Below are 17,956 nucleotides of genomic sequence, written 5' to 3' on the forward strand. Positions count from 1 at the left end.
GCGTGCCACGTTTACTCGTCGGTACTACAAAAGAGGGGCGGAGGGGGAGGGTCGTACCCATCGCGTATACAGCCCGTTAAATTTCATCGAACACTCGCGTTGGAAGACAACCCCGATGCGGGTAAGGGTGGAAAAACGTAGCCGTCATCGCGTGGATACACAGTGTGTCTGACGATTCGCTTACTTCGTTCACTCCTCTTGACACTCGAGTGTCGGCTCGGCCACTTGTGTACACCCACTCGAGCTCAGGCCGCCGTAGGCGCGACACGTCCTTTACCGCTGTATACGCCAAATCGCTCCGTGACAAGGTGACCATTGGCCATCGCTTGCATACATGTATTATTGCAACAGTATATATATACTTACTCGCACCAAGTACAATATACAGCGACACATCACAGTTCAAAATTAATATTTCCATCTCCTGCTTCGTTTATGCTGTTGCGCTGTTGTATTACTGTTTTTTTTTTTCTTTTTTCAATTGTTGCTGTCGTCGCTGATAATACAATAATTGTTCGTAGTTGATGTTGTTTTAAGTGTTTGTGTGACATCAGTCGAAACATAATATATTATACGTACATTTGCCACGCGTGCACCGGCTTTGTCGAAAAAACAAGAGCTCCGCTTACAGGTGAGTCTTGACTGTTGTATCGTAAACGTGTTGGTTGTGCTTTGTTATTTTTTTTCTTTGCTTTTTGATAAATTTCATCAATTAGTCGTGCCACTTTTTTTTTTTTTTTTTTTTTTTTTTCTAATTCGGGACAAGTAGGCTTTCATCGGCACTTCAGTGTTGCGGAGCACTTTGCGATTTGATGGCACATTATTTTTGCTCGCGCATCAAAGTCATCGGTAATGGATACTTTGGTTTATTAACGTTTCAATGGAGCTATTTTTAGCCCCGTCGATCGTTCGGTAACCCGCATTCGCGAGTTTTTTTATTCGTTCCTTGCACCGTTAAATTGCACTTTTGGTAAATATCGATCCCAGCTATTATCGAATGGAATTAAATCCACGTAATCTATAATAAATATCGTTGGGCTTTTGGCCATTAAAATCGGAAATTAATTTATTTTATAGTATAAATAATGAAAACCTCAAGTTCTGGACAGTTACAAAAATTAAATTTTGTTAGTACCTGAGTGAGCGTTAACTCGTAGAGTCTATAAATGCCGCAGTATTTTCATCTCATTTTTTTTTTTTTTTTTTTCATCGTGACTGGACAGAAAACATGATAACGTATTGTCTTTGAGCACCTGACCTTTTTATTTTGTCTCATTATTCTCGCAAACTCATCGAAATACCATATTTTCTATAAATAAAAGAAAAAAAAAAAAAAAAAAAACTGTCTCGTCACGACGATCGAAATGTAATCCACAACTTGAACGATTACTTATGGTACATATATAAATTATTACGAGTGCTTGGACCTCTTGAATTTCGAATTTCCAAAATCGATGTATACATCAAAAGCACAAAAGAGAGAGAAATGCATTTTGCTAATTGATTGCGCTAAATCAAACTCCAAAGGCTTTGTTTGCGTGTTTTTAATCTTTTCTCAATACAAAAGTTCAACACCAAATACAATGTACATTGAATTTGACCACAAAACTCGTATGGTTTTGTTAGCGTTTCTATACTTATTCATCATTATTATAATTCTTCGTATCCTTTGTGTGTTATACTTTAGATAGCGATCGACCTATTCTCCCATCATGACGATATGAATGATTTGCTCTTTTCAATTACAGCGCTCGTCTAGATATTACCGTTGAAAGCACACAATCCGAGTAGTGTCACTCGTGCGTATTTAATTGGGGAAAAAAAAAAAAAAAAAAAAAAACACTGCACTATCTTGATACATCAGTAGTACACGTAGGTACGTATGCACACCAAACAAGTTGTACTTTGTACTGTTTCACTCACTTCACGCATCGATCGGTAAAAAAACATTTTGTGCTTCATAACGGCACTACAAATGCTAGCTACACCAGCTTTCGCTTATACCATATTGGTCAAAACAATACTCGGCTTCCAATGTAAAATTGTGATCAATCCGTGAGTGAATGTAAAATAAATGATCGGCGAGGCGTAAAAAAAAAAACAAAAAAAAACAAAAAAAATGAAATTTTCCAACAGCTGGCAGGATTCGACGCACAAATCACTCCGATTAGGATGTCGGTACCTATGACGACGATGAACGGCACTGGCGCAACCATCCCAATCAACTCGCGACCCGACGACATCCGAAACCGGGTAATCAAAGGTCAGTTTGTCACCTTTTTTTTGCACCACTTCTTCCCTTGTAATCATAAATTGCGTTTTTCTTATGCCTCACTTTGGTTGCGTTATTGAGCGCAAAAAATCCCTCCCGCGTAGTCCGGTATAAAACAAAAAAAGCCCCCCGAGTGCACCGTATCCAGGGATCTATGGATCAATTGCACGGCGCATCAAACGAATACTCGGCTCACTTTGCTCCAGTTTCGAGACCTGAATATTTCAATTCATGGGAATTAACGATTTTTTTCTTCCAACGCCAGTGGGTGCCGTACACGAGCACAGTTCATATCACCCAAAAATTACCACTCGTTTGAGGTTGAGACGAGCGATGGATGCTTGGACAAAGAATTTTCAAAAAAGCAAACGAAGGGGGGGGGAAGGCAAATGCGTACTCGGAGGGAAAAATCGATCGGCTTCATTAAGTTGCCGAGTGTTGTTCAGCAGTACCGTGTGCCATCTTTTCCCGAGCAGCTCTACAGCGCATAATCTGCCCTTGCGTGTCATCGGTGAATTATTTATTAAAACAGAGAAAGAGACGGCTAAACAGGGGCAGGGGGGGGGATGTACGGAGGGAAGGTCGACACTCGGGGCATTTATAGCTCGCGAACCTGACCGGGTATATATACTTGACTCGGTTTTCCACGGCTTGGAAGCTAGACGTATACTGTTTTTTTTTTTTTTTTTTCACTTTTCCATCGACTTTTTTTTTATTTTTCAGGGGGATAAGGATTATTTTTTTTTTAGGTATACGCTCTTGGGAGGTCACGTTGAAATTACGAGATCAGCGAGTTTCGTCACCGTTGAGCGTGACGTTGCATGTTGGTAATCGGGATCACAAGTATATAGTTGATGCGAGTTAAAAAATTCTTATCTCGATGAACGAGTAAGCGTTACACTTTGGATAAAATTGTCCTATGGTAAATCAATTACCGGTACTACAAATTTTTGAAAAATTTTAACTCGAGCTAAAAGTGACTGTTGCCATACGCATGACAATGACCTTTCGATGACCTGCATCTATTGTTGAAAAAAACAATTTTTTCTTTTTTTTTTTCTCTTTACCAAAGACGTGAGTGAGAAAATGACTTGGGAAATACCGAGTCAAGATATTTTCATTGAAAACAAACACTCTGCTGAATGTCTCAAGACAGGGAAAGACAGAGAAAGAGTTTCGTTTTCCTAGTTTTTTTTTTTCAACTACCTGGCTTTTGCGTATAGTCGCAAATTACATGAGTTTAAAGAAAAAAGCTGTCGTATGATTATTCGTTATTATTATTTCCTCATAGTAACATTCACGGCAGTTTGAATTCGAGCTGAAACTAAAAACATTTCCATCGCCAATGTTAATGATTATTGTTGTAGAAGCAGGAACTCGTTAATACCTACGTATATAGTAAATAACGCATACTATGACGCACGCACGTAGTTGGTATAAACTTTTTTTAGGTAAGCTCGTGGATGGGTGAAAAGGTTGCACGTGTATGTCTACGATTGATTTTTCAAACCGAGTCATTTGCGTGGATACTTTATGGAATGAAACTTAAAAGGTGCTTAAACATCGCTCGTAAATTTTCGTCGCTTTTTTTGTTGCGTACCGATTGATTCTTTCAAACCTTTACACGCGTCTGTATACTCAACTCCCATTGATTAATAATCAAGTGCTCGTAATGCGCCACGATATATATATACACGTACCGTCGTTTAATTTAATTTTCCACGGTATACCTATAACGACTAACTCGTCAATACGTTTTTCCCAACATCAGGTAAATAGGCAATGGAGCGACGAATTTTCTACCCCCCCTCACAATGACAACAACTATTAAAACAATTATTGTAAAGGCCCTAATGATTATCGACATCGACGTACGTATCTATAATAACAATGGACAAAACGGACGACGCGTATAGTCCTCGAAACGTATATAAATACATATCAAAACGTAATTAATAATTACAATCGTTGATTACGCTAACATGCGTCCTCTAAGCTCTTAAACCCACGGCTAGGGAAAATATGTTTTTTTTTAAACAACTCACGCACTAGCCGTGAAACGAATGCATTTATTGTTCTTATGTACCTTATTCAGAACTCATGAAAATTTCCATTACTTATTCAACTTTGTAATTGCGTGATGTTTCTGTTTTATGCAGAGTATGTAGGTATACCGGGGAAAAAAAGAAAATAAACTCGATTCTGATGCGTTTGGGAAATTTGAGCCGTACGCTTGTGTAGGCCTGGTCGATCTTAATTTTTTGTACTTTTGCGCAGAAGAAAACTGTCTCGTACCGGTTATTGCGTGAATACTGTATTGAAAGATAAGGGTGTACATGTTCATAAAGTTTGTAGTAGTGATGCCTAACAATTTTCGATTGAGCACAGTTTTTTTTTTTTTTTTTTAATTACCGGAGAATCGATAAAGAAATAATGTTTAATTTATGAATTTTTAATCATTGCATGACAAACACATTCCATTATCATCATTAAAAAAGTATTTTTACCTCAACCATCCATTAGATCAATTATAGATAAACTCGTGGCCCCGTCAAATTTTTCCTCCGATGAACCAGCTCGCTTCAGCCTTTGATCTCCTTTTTACTTTCCCAAGTGATAAAAATACCCTCGTGCTTGAAGCTAAAAATAACATTTACAAAAAGTCAAAAAAAAAAAAAAAAAAAAGATTAAATATACTCATAAAGTTTTCTTCGAATGATTTAATTTATAATTTTACCACCCACCAGCGTGTTAAATAAATAAAATTTCCACTTTAGCTTTCCAATACTTGTTTTCAACGAATCGCCTCGCTAGGAATTTCCAACATCGATTTTCACTCCAAGAAGACAATGGCTTATCGATTAATAATTAAGTTTGATTTGGTTGACTTACGAAAACACCTTGATAGTTAAAAAAACGTCAATTTACCCAAACCTGTGACTTCGGGAAAGTTCAAAAACACCTAAGCTACCTATTTCACTGAAAAAAAAAAAAAAAAAAAAAATTAATCCATCACAATCTACGTAAATTGTTCCGTCCTGTAAACACCCAAAATCTCAGTTTTTCCACAAACACGACAGAGAACAACTCCCCTTGTTCGCGAACTTTTTCTTACGCCTATACATTTCATTCGTCACCGTTCTCCCTTTCGATCCCATTACCCAACTTTTCCACCCTTTTTGTGTTTCTCCAATCGAGCGCGTGACCTGCACCGCACAGAAAAAGGCACAAACTCTTCTTTTCTTTATTTCTTCATTTGTTTATGATCCAATCGCAAGGGTTTATGTACACAAAGACACGTGGAAGCGAGTGCACAAATAGTCGTGGAAATCAATGGCACGTTGTACGGGTACACGCGCTCCGACGAACCGAAGCACGGTAGCCCGGAACTTCCGAGCCAATAAATGGCGACGACCTTTCGTACGAGCAAGACGCGGAAACGGACGTATACACATTTTTCTTTTTTTTTTTTTTTTTTTTTTTTTTTTGTTCACTTATGTAGACGCGCAACGTCAAACTTTGGCTGACGATCGCCCGTGAACGTGATGCATAGTTTTTTTTCACGCAAGAGCTGAGCTGTAGGGTATATTTTTTTGCTGTCGATCGTGAACCAGATGGATGAGAGAAAAATACGGCCGAGTCTTCGGGAGGTAATCCATATGATGTTGCAACAATGGAGATTGATGCGCAACGAGTTTACACGATTACTTATTTTCGTTAAGATTGGAGTCGTTCCTTTTTTTTTCTTTTTTTTTTCTTTTTTTTTTTTTTTCGTATCGTCGCGTGAGAACAGTGCACTGCAGTGGATTTCCCGGGAAGTATGTACCGTGGATTTTGGGCTCTGCGAGAAGTCCTTGGAAAACAACTTGCAACCTTGCTCCAGAGCTTTTCACGTGGAATGATATTCCAGTCACTCGTGTTCCAAGGGAGAAAAAGTTTCATTATGTATTATACCAAACTCGTTCCTCATACGTGAAAAGAATATTTTTTAGCAGTAATTTAAAAAAATCTAGTTGTTCAATGAAGCATGTGGTTACTGAAAAAGTTTTTTTTTTTTTTTTTTCATTTCCTATAAAAAGGAGCATGACTAGAAAAAAAAAAGAAATCCCACTTTTATGAACTATGCGGTCAAAGGAACTTTTAAAGCAAAAGTAAAAAAAAGCTCTCTGCCGAGTAGAGCACGAACAACTCCACGAGTATAATATGTTTTAACATTTAATCAGTTTCCTGCAATTTTCATGCTCTTTGCAATATTTTCTGGGAAGAAACATTTAAAGCGGCTTTATCTTTTAGATCCGCATTTCACCGAATTACCCGAATCATCAATATTGCAGGCACGCAGTAGTAACACCCTCACTTTCCATATACCTATAGCGAGTTAAGTCATGTAGTGTATGTATATCCGCATTAAAACTCGTACACTTGATAATTTAACAACGGAAGCTTGGACGAGCTGGAAGTTGAGAAGCAAAAAACCCTTTCGTCAAATATGCCTACGGGAACTCCAGGGAATACCAAGTGATCCGACTCATCCACATATTGCGATCGATAACTCAATCTAAGATATTATCAATTAATAGTATTAGAAAATGTTACACTTTTTGAACTTCAACTTAATTTGTTTGCACCGTAAAATAACGAAAACAAGTAACATTATTAGATCCATTTTAATTAGCAACGTTGCAGGTATACAGCCAAGCTCTTGACAGACAAATCTCTCGTCCTCCGTAAGATCACCGATCAACCACCACGTGTCTCTCCTTGTCCCTCCGGCATCGTCTCACGCGCGCAATCAATAAACCTCGACTCTTGAAAAATACACTTCCCATGTACATACGCGCACACGGTAAACAAATAGAAAAAAAAAAGAGAGAGAACTCGAATCATCCTCGGTACGAAAGCACCCCCTTTTGCTCTCGGAATAACAAAATAAACATCGTGAAATCGATGCCGAACCATCGATACACAACCCCACCCCCCTGACCGCCACTTCGTATACCACGTTTTCTCGGGGAAAATTCTGACCGACGGGGGAAAAATTTGCCCTCTTGTTTCCCTTTGGACCACGGAAGTCGTTTCTCCTCACTTCCCCCCCAAGTCGTGGGTTATATAGGTGGGGTATGAGTGTTTGATGAAGCCCCGACGTGCGTGCACGTAATACACACACGGCAAGGGTGACTGGGCTCACTGCGCATGGCCAGCTGTTCTCCCCCCGGTAAAAACTCAAAATTGATAAATGTCTCTGGTTTTTGTTATTTATAATACTTAGTTAATAGGTAGCCGGATGAATACAAAGATTAGCTCATCGCGTGTGTTATCTGGATCATTTGTTCTCGTGATGGCGATATAAGTTTCAATCACCGCAAGCTCGGCACGTTCATCGTCGACATAAATAATGTTACTTTGACCGTGTAGCCACAGACCCATGTGTTGTTACCTTGGCACAATGTCATTCGAGGAAGTAACATGCACACTTGCTTTTTGTACACTCGTCGGATGAACATAAAATGAACGGCGCTAGACCCACCCCTTTATACAGTGGGTCCTGGAGTCGTGAGTATCCCTTTACATGTACACGAACCTTCATGCACAGGGCAAACAGCGGCGGGAGGGAAAAACAAGAAAAAGCTCTCGCGCTTTATCACGCACGCCACCCCCGCGCACCTACAGAGAGAGAAGTTTTCAAGCTCCCCCTCCCATAGCTCTTTCTCTCTCGCCGGCGAGGTTGTACATAGTGCCGGGTGACGCGATAGTGGGGGGGGGGTGGATCAGGGGAGGTTGTACAGGACGAGGAAGGGTCGGGGCGTTGGAGAGAGAGAGAGGGGTGAACGAGCCTCGGCAACGCGAGTGGCGGGCGCGAGTGCATTTCTCGGGGGGACACTGGCCCGCTCGAGTCGCCCCTTTTCCAGCTTCTCTCTCTTCGTGGCTCGTGTGCTTAATATAGGCGACACAGTGTGTATATAAAGACCGTGTAGGACGAGCGCGCTGGGACTCGGGCGGCGACAAGTGTCCGCGAGTCGTGCGTGTGTGTGTGTACTATATTGTTGTACAGTGCGTTGACGGAAGGGTTGATCGAGGATTTTCCAGTTTATAAGGAGCTGGGACGAGATCATGGTCAAAGGTACGCGGGTTGTTGCTTTTTTTGCGTGGGCGTTTGCTCTTTCTTTTTGTTTTAAGGGGTCGCTAAGATTTACTTTTTTTTTTTTTTTTTTTTTTTTTTTAAACAAGCCGGCAATCGGCGTTTGCCATGGGTTATTTACTTTTCACAGTCTTGAGATTTTTTTTTCTCTCGCTTTTTTGATTTGGAAAGTGTGTTCTTGCGGATGAACGGAGAGCAAGTAGTAATCACTGGTTATAGTCAGACACGACCTACGGTGATGCGTCCAAGTGCTTTGGCGATGAAGGCTCGTTTGCAAGGGTCGAAAAAATTAATTTTCCATTCGACAAGAGGCTATATATTGTATTATTTTACACAGGGACACAAAAATTTCAAGTTGGCGATCGCGAGTCTCGAAAAACAACACTTGTTTTCCCTCCTAGTTTTGATTTGCACTTAACCCATGCAGTTTCCGGGGCGAAGCACGCGGACGGAGATTCGTAGCTTGTAAAATTTGAGGCGGTACTATACGACCAAAGTTTTCCAATTATGGAGTTACCTGAAACAGTGCAACGCTATCGCTGATGAGTTTTCATTGAAACTTTACCGTGTGGTGGAATAAATAAATAAAAAAATAAAAAATCCTCTGGAGGGCATAAGTGATTCATTGAAATGCAAAACAAGAAGATAAGGGGGGAAAAAAATAATCGAGCCGCAATTCGTCGAGATATACTACCGTTTTTTTGCGCGTACGTGTGATCATTCCGGATGGGAAATTCTATCGAGGCGAAACACATGAAAAATTCAAAAGATCTTGATAGGGACAAATGGAAACTTTTTGCAACAAAAAAAACTGAAACGCCAACACTAACGTGCGCTACAAATAGCCTTACGTTTTATCGTCGGTGCAATCATTTTCCGCATTGGTAATAAATAATATTTCATGTGCAGTTAATAATTTAGACGCCAATTTAGTTGATGATAATTTTTTCGCGTCGATCGAACGTTTTTTCAAACCAACCAAACTTTGCGGCCGGGTTGTTTAACGACGTGCAATTACAACTGTACGGGCGAGCGCATCAATTGAATTTCGATCCAAATAGGCCACAAACAAACAACACGCGATGGTGTCGACGTTGTTGACTCGATGGACTATTTTTTTTTTTTTTTTTTTTTTTTTGACAAAGTTTGTTTCACAATCAAGTTACAATCGTCCAAACAATAATTTCCTTTGAAACGATTTCCCTACAAATCTCAAATAAAACAATCCACTAACAACCCAATTTTACTATGATAAAACCAAATCGACCCTCCATGCACACCGTACTTGGTCAATAATAGGCCTACAAGCAAACAATACGTAATACACAACGTAAACAGTGAACATATTTGCACTCGCTAAAATCGATCTTTTTCTTTTCCGGCATAAGCCAAAAAAAGGTACAGTCGGAGTTTATTATAACTCGACACGATTTCGCAACAACACTCGAGAGCACTGAAGTTGCGAACACAAAAGTACCACTTGGCCGTCTCCCGAAACAATTGCCCTACGAGTGCTGCGCCTAAAAAGGGTAAAGAAGTTAATATACGCAAAGCGCGCGCGACAAAGGGACTCGAGTTATGTGTGTACGTTTACTCAGCTACGCGAACCCGTTGCACTTTGAACGCAAACTACAGAGTAGAGAGAGGAGAGAAAAGTCGGTCAAAAGGACAATTGTTTATTTCCAACGGTATAGAGCTCGTTTCGGCTCGCGCTTGGAATTCTTAAAAAAACCCGATTACCGTGTGGCAAAATATGCCACGTGGCATCGGAACAACCTTACGGCGATGGTAATGATGTTTGAAAAATAAAATTTTTATGCGAGCGGTAAAAAACAAAATCAGATGGGCCGATTGAGATGAGCTGTCAATCGTTGCTTTATCCACGAGCAGCCGCGCCAGATTGACGACGGAGTAAGCCGCGAATCAACGCGAAAGCCGAGATAAAGGTGGCTCTTTTGATGCCCGTGGCAGCATGAAATTATCCTCCAACAACAGCCCCCGGGGAGAAGGAAGTAAGCTCACGCGTGTATGTTTTCTCGATGCCTCCTTCGATTTTTACCCTCATCCGGACGCTAAGCGTCAAGATTTAAATTGCAAGGAGATTAAAGTTGACGATGCCTGGCGCGTACACGAAAATTATTGTCCTTTTTACAAGCTGTTGTAACTTGGTTTTTTAATGATAAAGGGTATCCAAGACGACTGTCGAGACGACTTTAGCATTTAATGTACCCGTGAGAAATTATGCCCCAATAATGTCACTCATCCAATAACCCACATCCTCTAACGATAAAAGAAACACATCGAATCGAAATGAACTGTTGGTCAGTTTATTTTTTTCCTCGTACGGACTCCTATAATCGTACACACCGAAAAATCCTTATTTCAATACTTTAGGGAGTTTGAGAGAAATCAATAATTTTCTCTCACCCTAATCGTAGGGCTCTCGACCCTGCCCCGTCGGTCAAATAAGCCCGTATCGGCCCATCGGTTCATCCCCGATACCCACCTATATCGAAATTGATTCGGTTTCGCGGTGCGGTCTTGCATAATATACGACGCGCTCTCCTCGTCCGCGCAAAATCCAACCAGTATACCTCGTCGTACACGTGTCCGTCAATTGAACGCGCGTGCCCCGTCCGAGCTGCAGCCGAAAACCGTTTGTCATTGGCTAATTGGGTTCCCCCCGTATGGTACATCTCTGGATCCTACATGTGTTTTGTTGTTGAAACAGTGATGGTCGATTATACTGAAATTGATAGCTGCCCTCGATTGATATGTGTACTTGATGGATACTCAATTATTCCGTCATTAAATTTTTGACAGTATAACTTTTTTATTTTGGACTCCCAGGTAACAAGAGAAATCCAGAAAAACGCAATTATTTTGAGTTTCATTCAGTTTCAAGCCATACCAATTTCAGTTTGGGGAACAACAATGTCCCTGCTACATCACCGAGAAAAATTCAAAGCTATACAACAGAAAAGTTTGTTTGGACTTTGTTGTTTGCGAATGAAAGAAAGATATCTTATCGTCAAGCTGCACGAAAAGCCGTAAAATGTTGTTAAACGTTGAGTCGAAAGGTGCTTCGGGTAAAATAAAAAACGAAAGTAGGAAGCCTTTTTACGGGGAAAAGATCGGTTTTTCAACAAAAAAAAAAAAAAAAAACGTCCATCGCCGCACACTGTCCATCGACACTCGAGAGAAGAAGAACCACAGCCCATCGGGTCTTATAAAACAAAAACGGTGGGACCTCTCGAGTGAGAAAAGCCAAAGACGTAGCTGAAAAAAACTGACACGTGTGTGTCGTATACACAATAGACAAAAGAATCGGAGTAAACAAGCGATATACGAACCACAAAGGGGCCATAAAAGAGGGAGGGATGCTGTTCATCCTGATGTACAATGAACCAAAGCGATACATGGATATATACTCTCCCGAGTTTGGACCAGACGTCGGTCAAGCGAAAACGCAGAAGCGAAGAAGACGCGCTATATATACACATCAGCTGCGTGTGGGCATAGGTACACTGGCTCGTGTCGGCTTATCGATCCAGCCGCACAGTGCACAAGTATATATATGTACAAATGTACAGCAACTCCACGTCTGTCCAGCAAATATATACCATATGTACGCGTATAGCCATTTGTATACACATGCACGTACAGGTATATATATTATGTACACGCTACACGACGTCACCAGCAGCTATAACGTCCCGTGTCTATTTTAGCCGGAGGGGCTTGTTTTGGAGCTCGCCCCTGTGCTTGGCTAAACAGTTTGCAGCGGATTTGCACGGATTAAGCCGGGGGAAAAAAAGGGTAAATGGCTAAGTTAGGGGGGGGGGCGTGTAACCTACGTGGGAGTTTTGACTTTGTAATTGAATGTACACGCGGGAGGGATGATTATTGGCATTAGCGTGCAGCGCGTGCACGGTTTTTGGTGAATAGCCTGCAGACAAGAACAGCGGGGGAAAATTAAGAGATTTATTTCAAAAGACAAGTGGGGGGGAGGGAAGGTTTTTCTACATGTGCACTGGGTAAACTTAGTACATGCAACTCGTAAAAAACAAGTGTTTCCCTTTTTATTTACGTTGCATCGTGCACTTGTAATTATAATTACTCGGTAGGCATTTGCAGTAATTGCTAGCGAGCCGAGTTGGCTTTTTACGTGAGACTTTTGAAAAATGTGTCGCGGGGCTTTCAAAAAAGGGAGCAACAGGAATTATTTGACAAATCGACAGGACTTCATTAGCGTGTAATTATGCGTGGGAACGAGGGAAAAGTTAAAAAGAATCTTGTAAATTTTTTTTTTTTTTTTTGCATCGATTTTTCCTCTTTTTACTCGACTACGTCAATTGCTCACGAAACATTGATGAGCTTCGATGCTACGGAATTTCCAAAGCACGATTCGGTAGGTACTCGAGTGGGTATTTTCCAATTTATCTGCTCTCCATGAAAAAATCAATGTGATGGTGTACACTTTTCCAGTTACCCCTGCTGCAAAAAGTATCATTTGTTTTTTTTTTTTTTTTTTTTCAATTTCAAATCAGCCTATAAAAAGTATGTTACACCACATTAAACAACATGTTGCTCAATAAAAGACACACGAGATCAGAGTTTGTCTTGTTTGAATAATTTATAGTATACGTACAGCAGTTGAAGGTACATTGTAGTCTTGAGCTTCTGTGACATGAAAATCGATACTTTTTCATGTAAGAATATTAAAATCAACGTGACACGTTCTACGAGACTAATGCTTGATTTTTTTCATCATTGGACTTTGATGGCTCATTTTTAACGTCACTATTCAAAATTTAATGCAAAGACGGCACTGTACTTGCTTCGTTTTATTAAATTTATATGTAGTATAAAACCGTACCTCCGTACTTATTTGCCACGATAACGTCGTTATTTGCATTTCATCTAATAAAGTCTCTGTATGAGCTCTGCAATAACTGTAATGGCTCTGTGAATGGCTTTCCTACACTGACAGAAAAAATTCTGAGAGTTACCAAGTAAAGTTATAATATTGTATTTTTACATTAAAAAATATTTTCTGGTTTGAAATAAATATTTTTTTACAACTTGTTTCAAGAGAGTGTTTACTTGGAACTATTCTAGTAAATATTTTTTTGTTTATTCTATTAGTGTACACTTTTATCTAATATACGTACAATATATTTGTACGAGTGATGAGTTGAACATTTGATTAATATTTGAATTACAATAGCAAAGTAATTGAAAAAAAAAAAAAAAGAAAAGGAAAAAAACTCCAATGACAATTTCGTCCAATACAAACGACAAGTGCCCTAAATGCTCTCAACTGTACATTACATATATGACGAAGGGAAAAAAAAAGTGTGTTAAGTATAGAGCAGATCAGTTGCCTATCTGGCGACCTCGTCTTTATGGAACAATCCATAAAACACGCGATCGTGTCTGTCTGTACATGCACGCGTACGTATGGCCTAAGAATGTTAAGGTGATGTCTATTTATAGGGTAGACTTGTAAAATTTATTGTTCGTCACCGTTTCTATTTTTATACCTTGCGAAGTACAGCCTCGTCTTTCACACTCCGTGTTTGTACAAACACAAACTAAACGCGATCGACAACACTTTGGGTGAATCGAGTACATTTCTTCGTTGATGAAAGAATACTTTGTCTACGAATTGTGATTATATGGCAATTGGCTGGCGATAATTGCGAAAGTGAAGCAAATGTAATTTACGCCCGTTTGTATGAAATTTTTGATAAATATATATATATTTTTTTTTTTATTTTGATTCCAACAGAGGAAGACGTGCAAAAGGATGGAAATGAAGAAAGTTGCGGAAAAGTTCTCATCATACTTTCCTGGGCATTGGTGGTCATGACTATGCCCTTTTCACTCTTTGTCTGCTTCAAGGTAAATAAGGGGAAGGGGGAAATTGTGGTGAAACACGTGTATGCGTCAAGAACAAATTATTCTGACGCAAAGAGAAAAAAAAAAATATTGTTGTAATGAAAATGTATTGATTTCAATGGTTGTTCAGGTGGTGCAAGAGTACGAGAGAGCAGTCATATTCCGGCTTGGTAGACTTCTCTCGGGCGGTGCCAAAGGACCGGGTGAGTCACTTATCTTAATGAATTTTCTTTTTCTCCCATTATTTTTTGTCATTAAAAATTTTTTTTCTGTTTTTCCAATTCAATCATTTTTTTTTTTTTTTTTTTTTTAATCATTTTTAAATGTATTGCTTATTTTACTAATTGATAATTAATTATTTGGTATCATCATGCATCCACTGATTATTTTATCATTATTTACTAATTAACATATTTCCCACTAGTATATAATCAATTCTGTGTATTTGTGATAATCAGTTTTCCAATCAATAACAAACAATTATAATAATAATAACAATAATAATAATAATAATAATAATAATAATAATAATAATAATAATAATAACAATCATAAAAACATTAATACTAATGATACTCGTGCGTAGTTCTCGTATGAGCGAATGTAAGTGTATAGTATTGGACTGAAAATTCCACGAACAGGATGAGATTCCTCTTGCCAAGCTTCTCGCAGCTTTTGAAATAAAAAATAATTTATAGTTACTCTCGATCGAAAAATTTATCAGTTCGAATTCATAAATATAAAAGCCCACATGCAGATGTACTCAACTCTAGCTCGTTGTGTACTAATTGCGATAATTTTCTTTCGATATTATCTTTGCTATTTGATCCCTCGTTGAAGTAAATCATGTGCGGGCTGAAAACATTTTTTTCAAATGCAATCTTTTAAGAAAAAAAAAGCAAGTTTAAAAAAAATAAATTCTTGCCGTAACGAGTTCCCCCAAAAAAAAAAAACGCAAATTTCGACGGACCTTATAGGCATACAATACATATATATATCCAAAAAGTACTACAAACCCATGTAATATTTTTGCTCTCCTTTTTTGCAGGCATCTTTTTCATCCTGCCGTGCGTCGACAGCTACGCCCGGGTCGATCTGCGCACGAGAACCTACGATGTACCGCCTCAGGAGGTACGTGCATGCATGATTACACATGTGCACGTGTACAGTGTCGAAAAATGTGTCGAGTATAAAGTCTTGCTTTTTAAAAGAGAGAAAACTTTTCTCTGTACTTTTATGGGTACGGAAAATTCCACGTACCACTTTGATGGTTTTTTTTTTTTTCATGTGGATTTTTTCATATCACCAATTTTACGTATTTGTTGAAAAAAAAAAAACTACAATTATTAATAAGAAAATATTAATCCACTCAGGTACTGACAAAGGACAGCGTGACGGTGTCCGTAGACGCGGTGGTCTACTATCGCGTGAACAACGCGACGATCTCGATCGCCAACGTCGAAAACGCCCATCACAGCACTCGACTCCTCGCCCAAACGACCCTACGCAACACCATGGGCACCAGACCACTCCACGAGATACTCAGCGAGCGCGAGACCATATCTGGTAACATGCAGGTAACGAGGGTATAATTATGTAATAGTGACCCGTGCATTTAATTCATTTTTTAGCTGTACATTTTTTTATATTTACACTAAACTCATGGCTTTTTTTTTTTTTTTTTTTTTTTTTTTCTCCGCAGGCTTCGTTGGACGAGGCTACCGATTCCTGGGGCATCAAGGTAGAGCGCGTCGAGATGTGAGTGCTAAGAGCCTTTTTTCTTTTATTGTTTACTCCTTTCATTAACAATGGATCGAAAAAATACGTCATAAATACAATTAAATCCGTAAATTATTGTCAAACGGTATTTTTTTTTTTTTTTTTAATAATTTAATAATTCACAGTTAAATAAAAACAGTGACTTTTAGTTCGGTTGTCGGCTCAAAAAAATCTATATCCGTGCAACTTGAAACTTGCAGTTAAACGAAATTCAATACTTTGTGTAATTTAAAAAAAAAACATAAAATTTATTTAAAACATATTTTCAACACGTATTTGTCGTGATTATTTTGATTATTTATAATAATAAATAATAATAATTAAGAATAATTAAAGTAATTAATTAAGATACATTTTTTCTTGCTCGTAAGCTCATTGTCAACTTATACGAATTGACTTTGCTCAGTAATATTTTTGTCAACGTCGAATTTAGACTTGAGAAGGACTGCCAAAGTGTAGTCGAAATGTTGTCACGACACAATAAAATTTGAACAGCATTGCCCGTAAAATTGTTTATTGTCTTTATACATTCCTCGCTGTTCTTGGAATCCTTTTGGTGTTTATAAAATAATTAAAAACCATGATGAAATAATTTAAAAAATATTAACAACAAACAAAAATTTCAGTAAGGACGTCCGACTACCTGTTCAGCTGCAGCGTGCAATGGCAGCCGAAGCTGAAGCTGCTCGCGAGGCTCGAGCTAAGGTTATTCATGAATTTTCTTTTTCTTTTTATTTTCGCGTCTGCAAAGCCAAGTACATCGGACGAATTGATTTAAAAATTTCTTGGTCTCGCTCTTTTCGCAGGTCATTGCTGCTGAAGGTGAGCAAAAGGCCAGCCGGGCTCTGCGAGAGGCTTCCGAAGTCATTGGCGACTCGCCCGCTGCTCTCCAGCTTCGATACCTCCAGGTCGGTTTTTTTATTTTTTTTTTTTTTTTCTCCAATTGATACTTTTCTTTGAAAAATTTATTGAAATTGACGTCCTTTTTTTTACCATTCAGACTCTCAACACCATCTCAGCCGAGAAGAACTCGACGATTGTATTCCCGCTGCCCATCGACATGCTCACCTACTTCATGAAAGCAAAGGAGGCGTGTTAAGCCACACCTCCCTTTTCCTCGACTTAATTGTTTTTTTTTTTTTTTTTTTTTTTTTCCCTATTACGACCGGCAAATTAAACTACTTACTACTAAAAAAAGAAGAAAAAAAAAATGACTGCTAATACACGTGGTTCTAAAAAATGCTGACAGTTCTGCCGAGTTTTGTAATAACTATTTATGTGTAAAAATACACGCAGTTCATGTACTATACTACATATAATGTACATCGATATCGGCAAAGATGATGATTCGAAAGGGAGGAACAATTTTTCAATTTCATTGTCATTTAATGTTCAACTGTGATGACGATTACGCGGACACAGGAAACGTCATCAGGCTTTCTTATTGTGGTCCGTGGTGGACTGTTTTAACATGTCCCTAGAAATAATGGGGAAAAAAATCCAAAGAAGGTCTGATTTATTTACGTTCGGGTAATTTACTGTTACTGATATGAAAAAAAAAAAAAAAGAAGAAAATTTTACTGATTATATACACATTAAAAAATTTCCTTTCTCGGGAAGCTACACGAATTTATTCTCCTACTTGATACGAATAATCTATAGCATTTAAGGTTTGCACGCAGAGTCCGTCGTTATATTTGATATAATAATGAAAAAGACTTTATCAGTATCGACTACGTCACACGTTTTTTTTTTTTTTTTTTTTTTTTTTTTTTTTCGTCAAATTTTCTTTACTAATTGCATCCACTGAAAAAAAAATCCTAATCACAAAACCATAATAAAAATTTTATTAACACGTGCTG

At 38.7% G+C, this 17,956-nt stretch overlaps 1 protein-coding gene across 1 annotated transcript; it reads left to right on the forward strand.

Annotated features, from left to right (window-relative positions):
- The first annotated feature begins 244 nt into the window (after positions 1 to 244).
- On the forward strand, positions 245 to 17,193 carry LOC106641372 (band 7 protein AGAP004871). Its single transcript, XM_089594048.1, has 10 exons — positions 245 to 308; positions 2,137 to 2,263; positions 14,206 to 14,318; positions 14,446 to 14,518; positions 15,364 to 15,446; positions 15,689 to 15,892; positions 16,018 to 16,073; positions 16,721 to 16,799; positions 16,901 to 17,002; positions 17,095 to 17,193. The coding sequence occupies exons 2-10, from the start codon at positions 2,173 to 2,175 to the stop codon at positions 17,191 to 17,193; spliced, it is 900 nt and encodes a 299-aa protein (XP_089450174.1). The 5' UTR covers positions 245 to 308; positions 2,137 to 2,172.
- Positions 17,194 to 17,956: the final 763 nt, after the last annotated feature.

This window comes from Copidosoma floridanum, unplaced genomic scaffold (genome assembly GCF_036245765.1).
Source record: "Copidosoma floridanum isolate Cflo_tuat_1 unplaced genomic scaffold, Cflo_Japanese_pri ptg000020l, whole genome shotgun sequence".
Classification (NCBI taxonomy): domain Eukaryota; kingdom Metazoa; phylum Arthropoda; class Insecta; order Hymenoptera; family Encyrtidae; genus Copidosoma; species Copidosoma floridanum.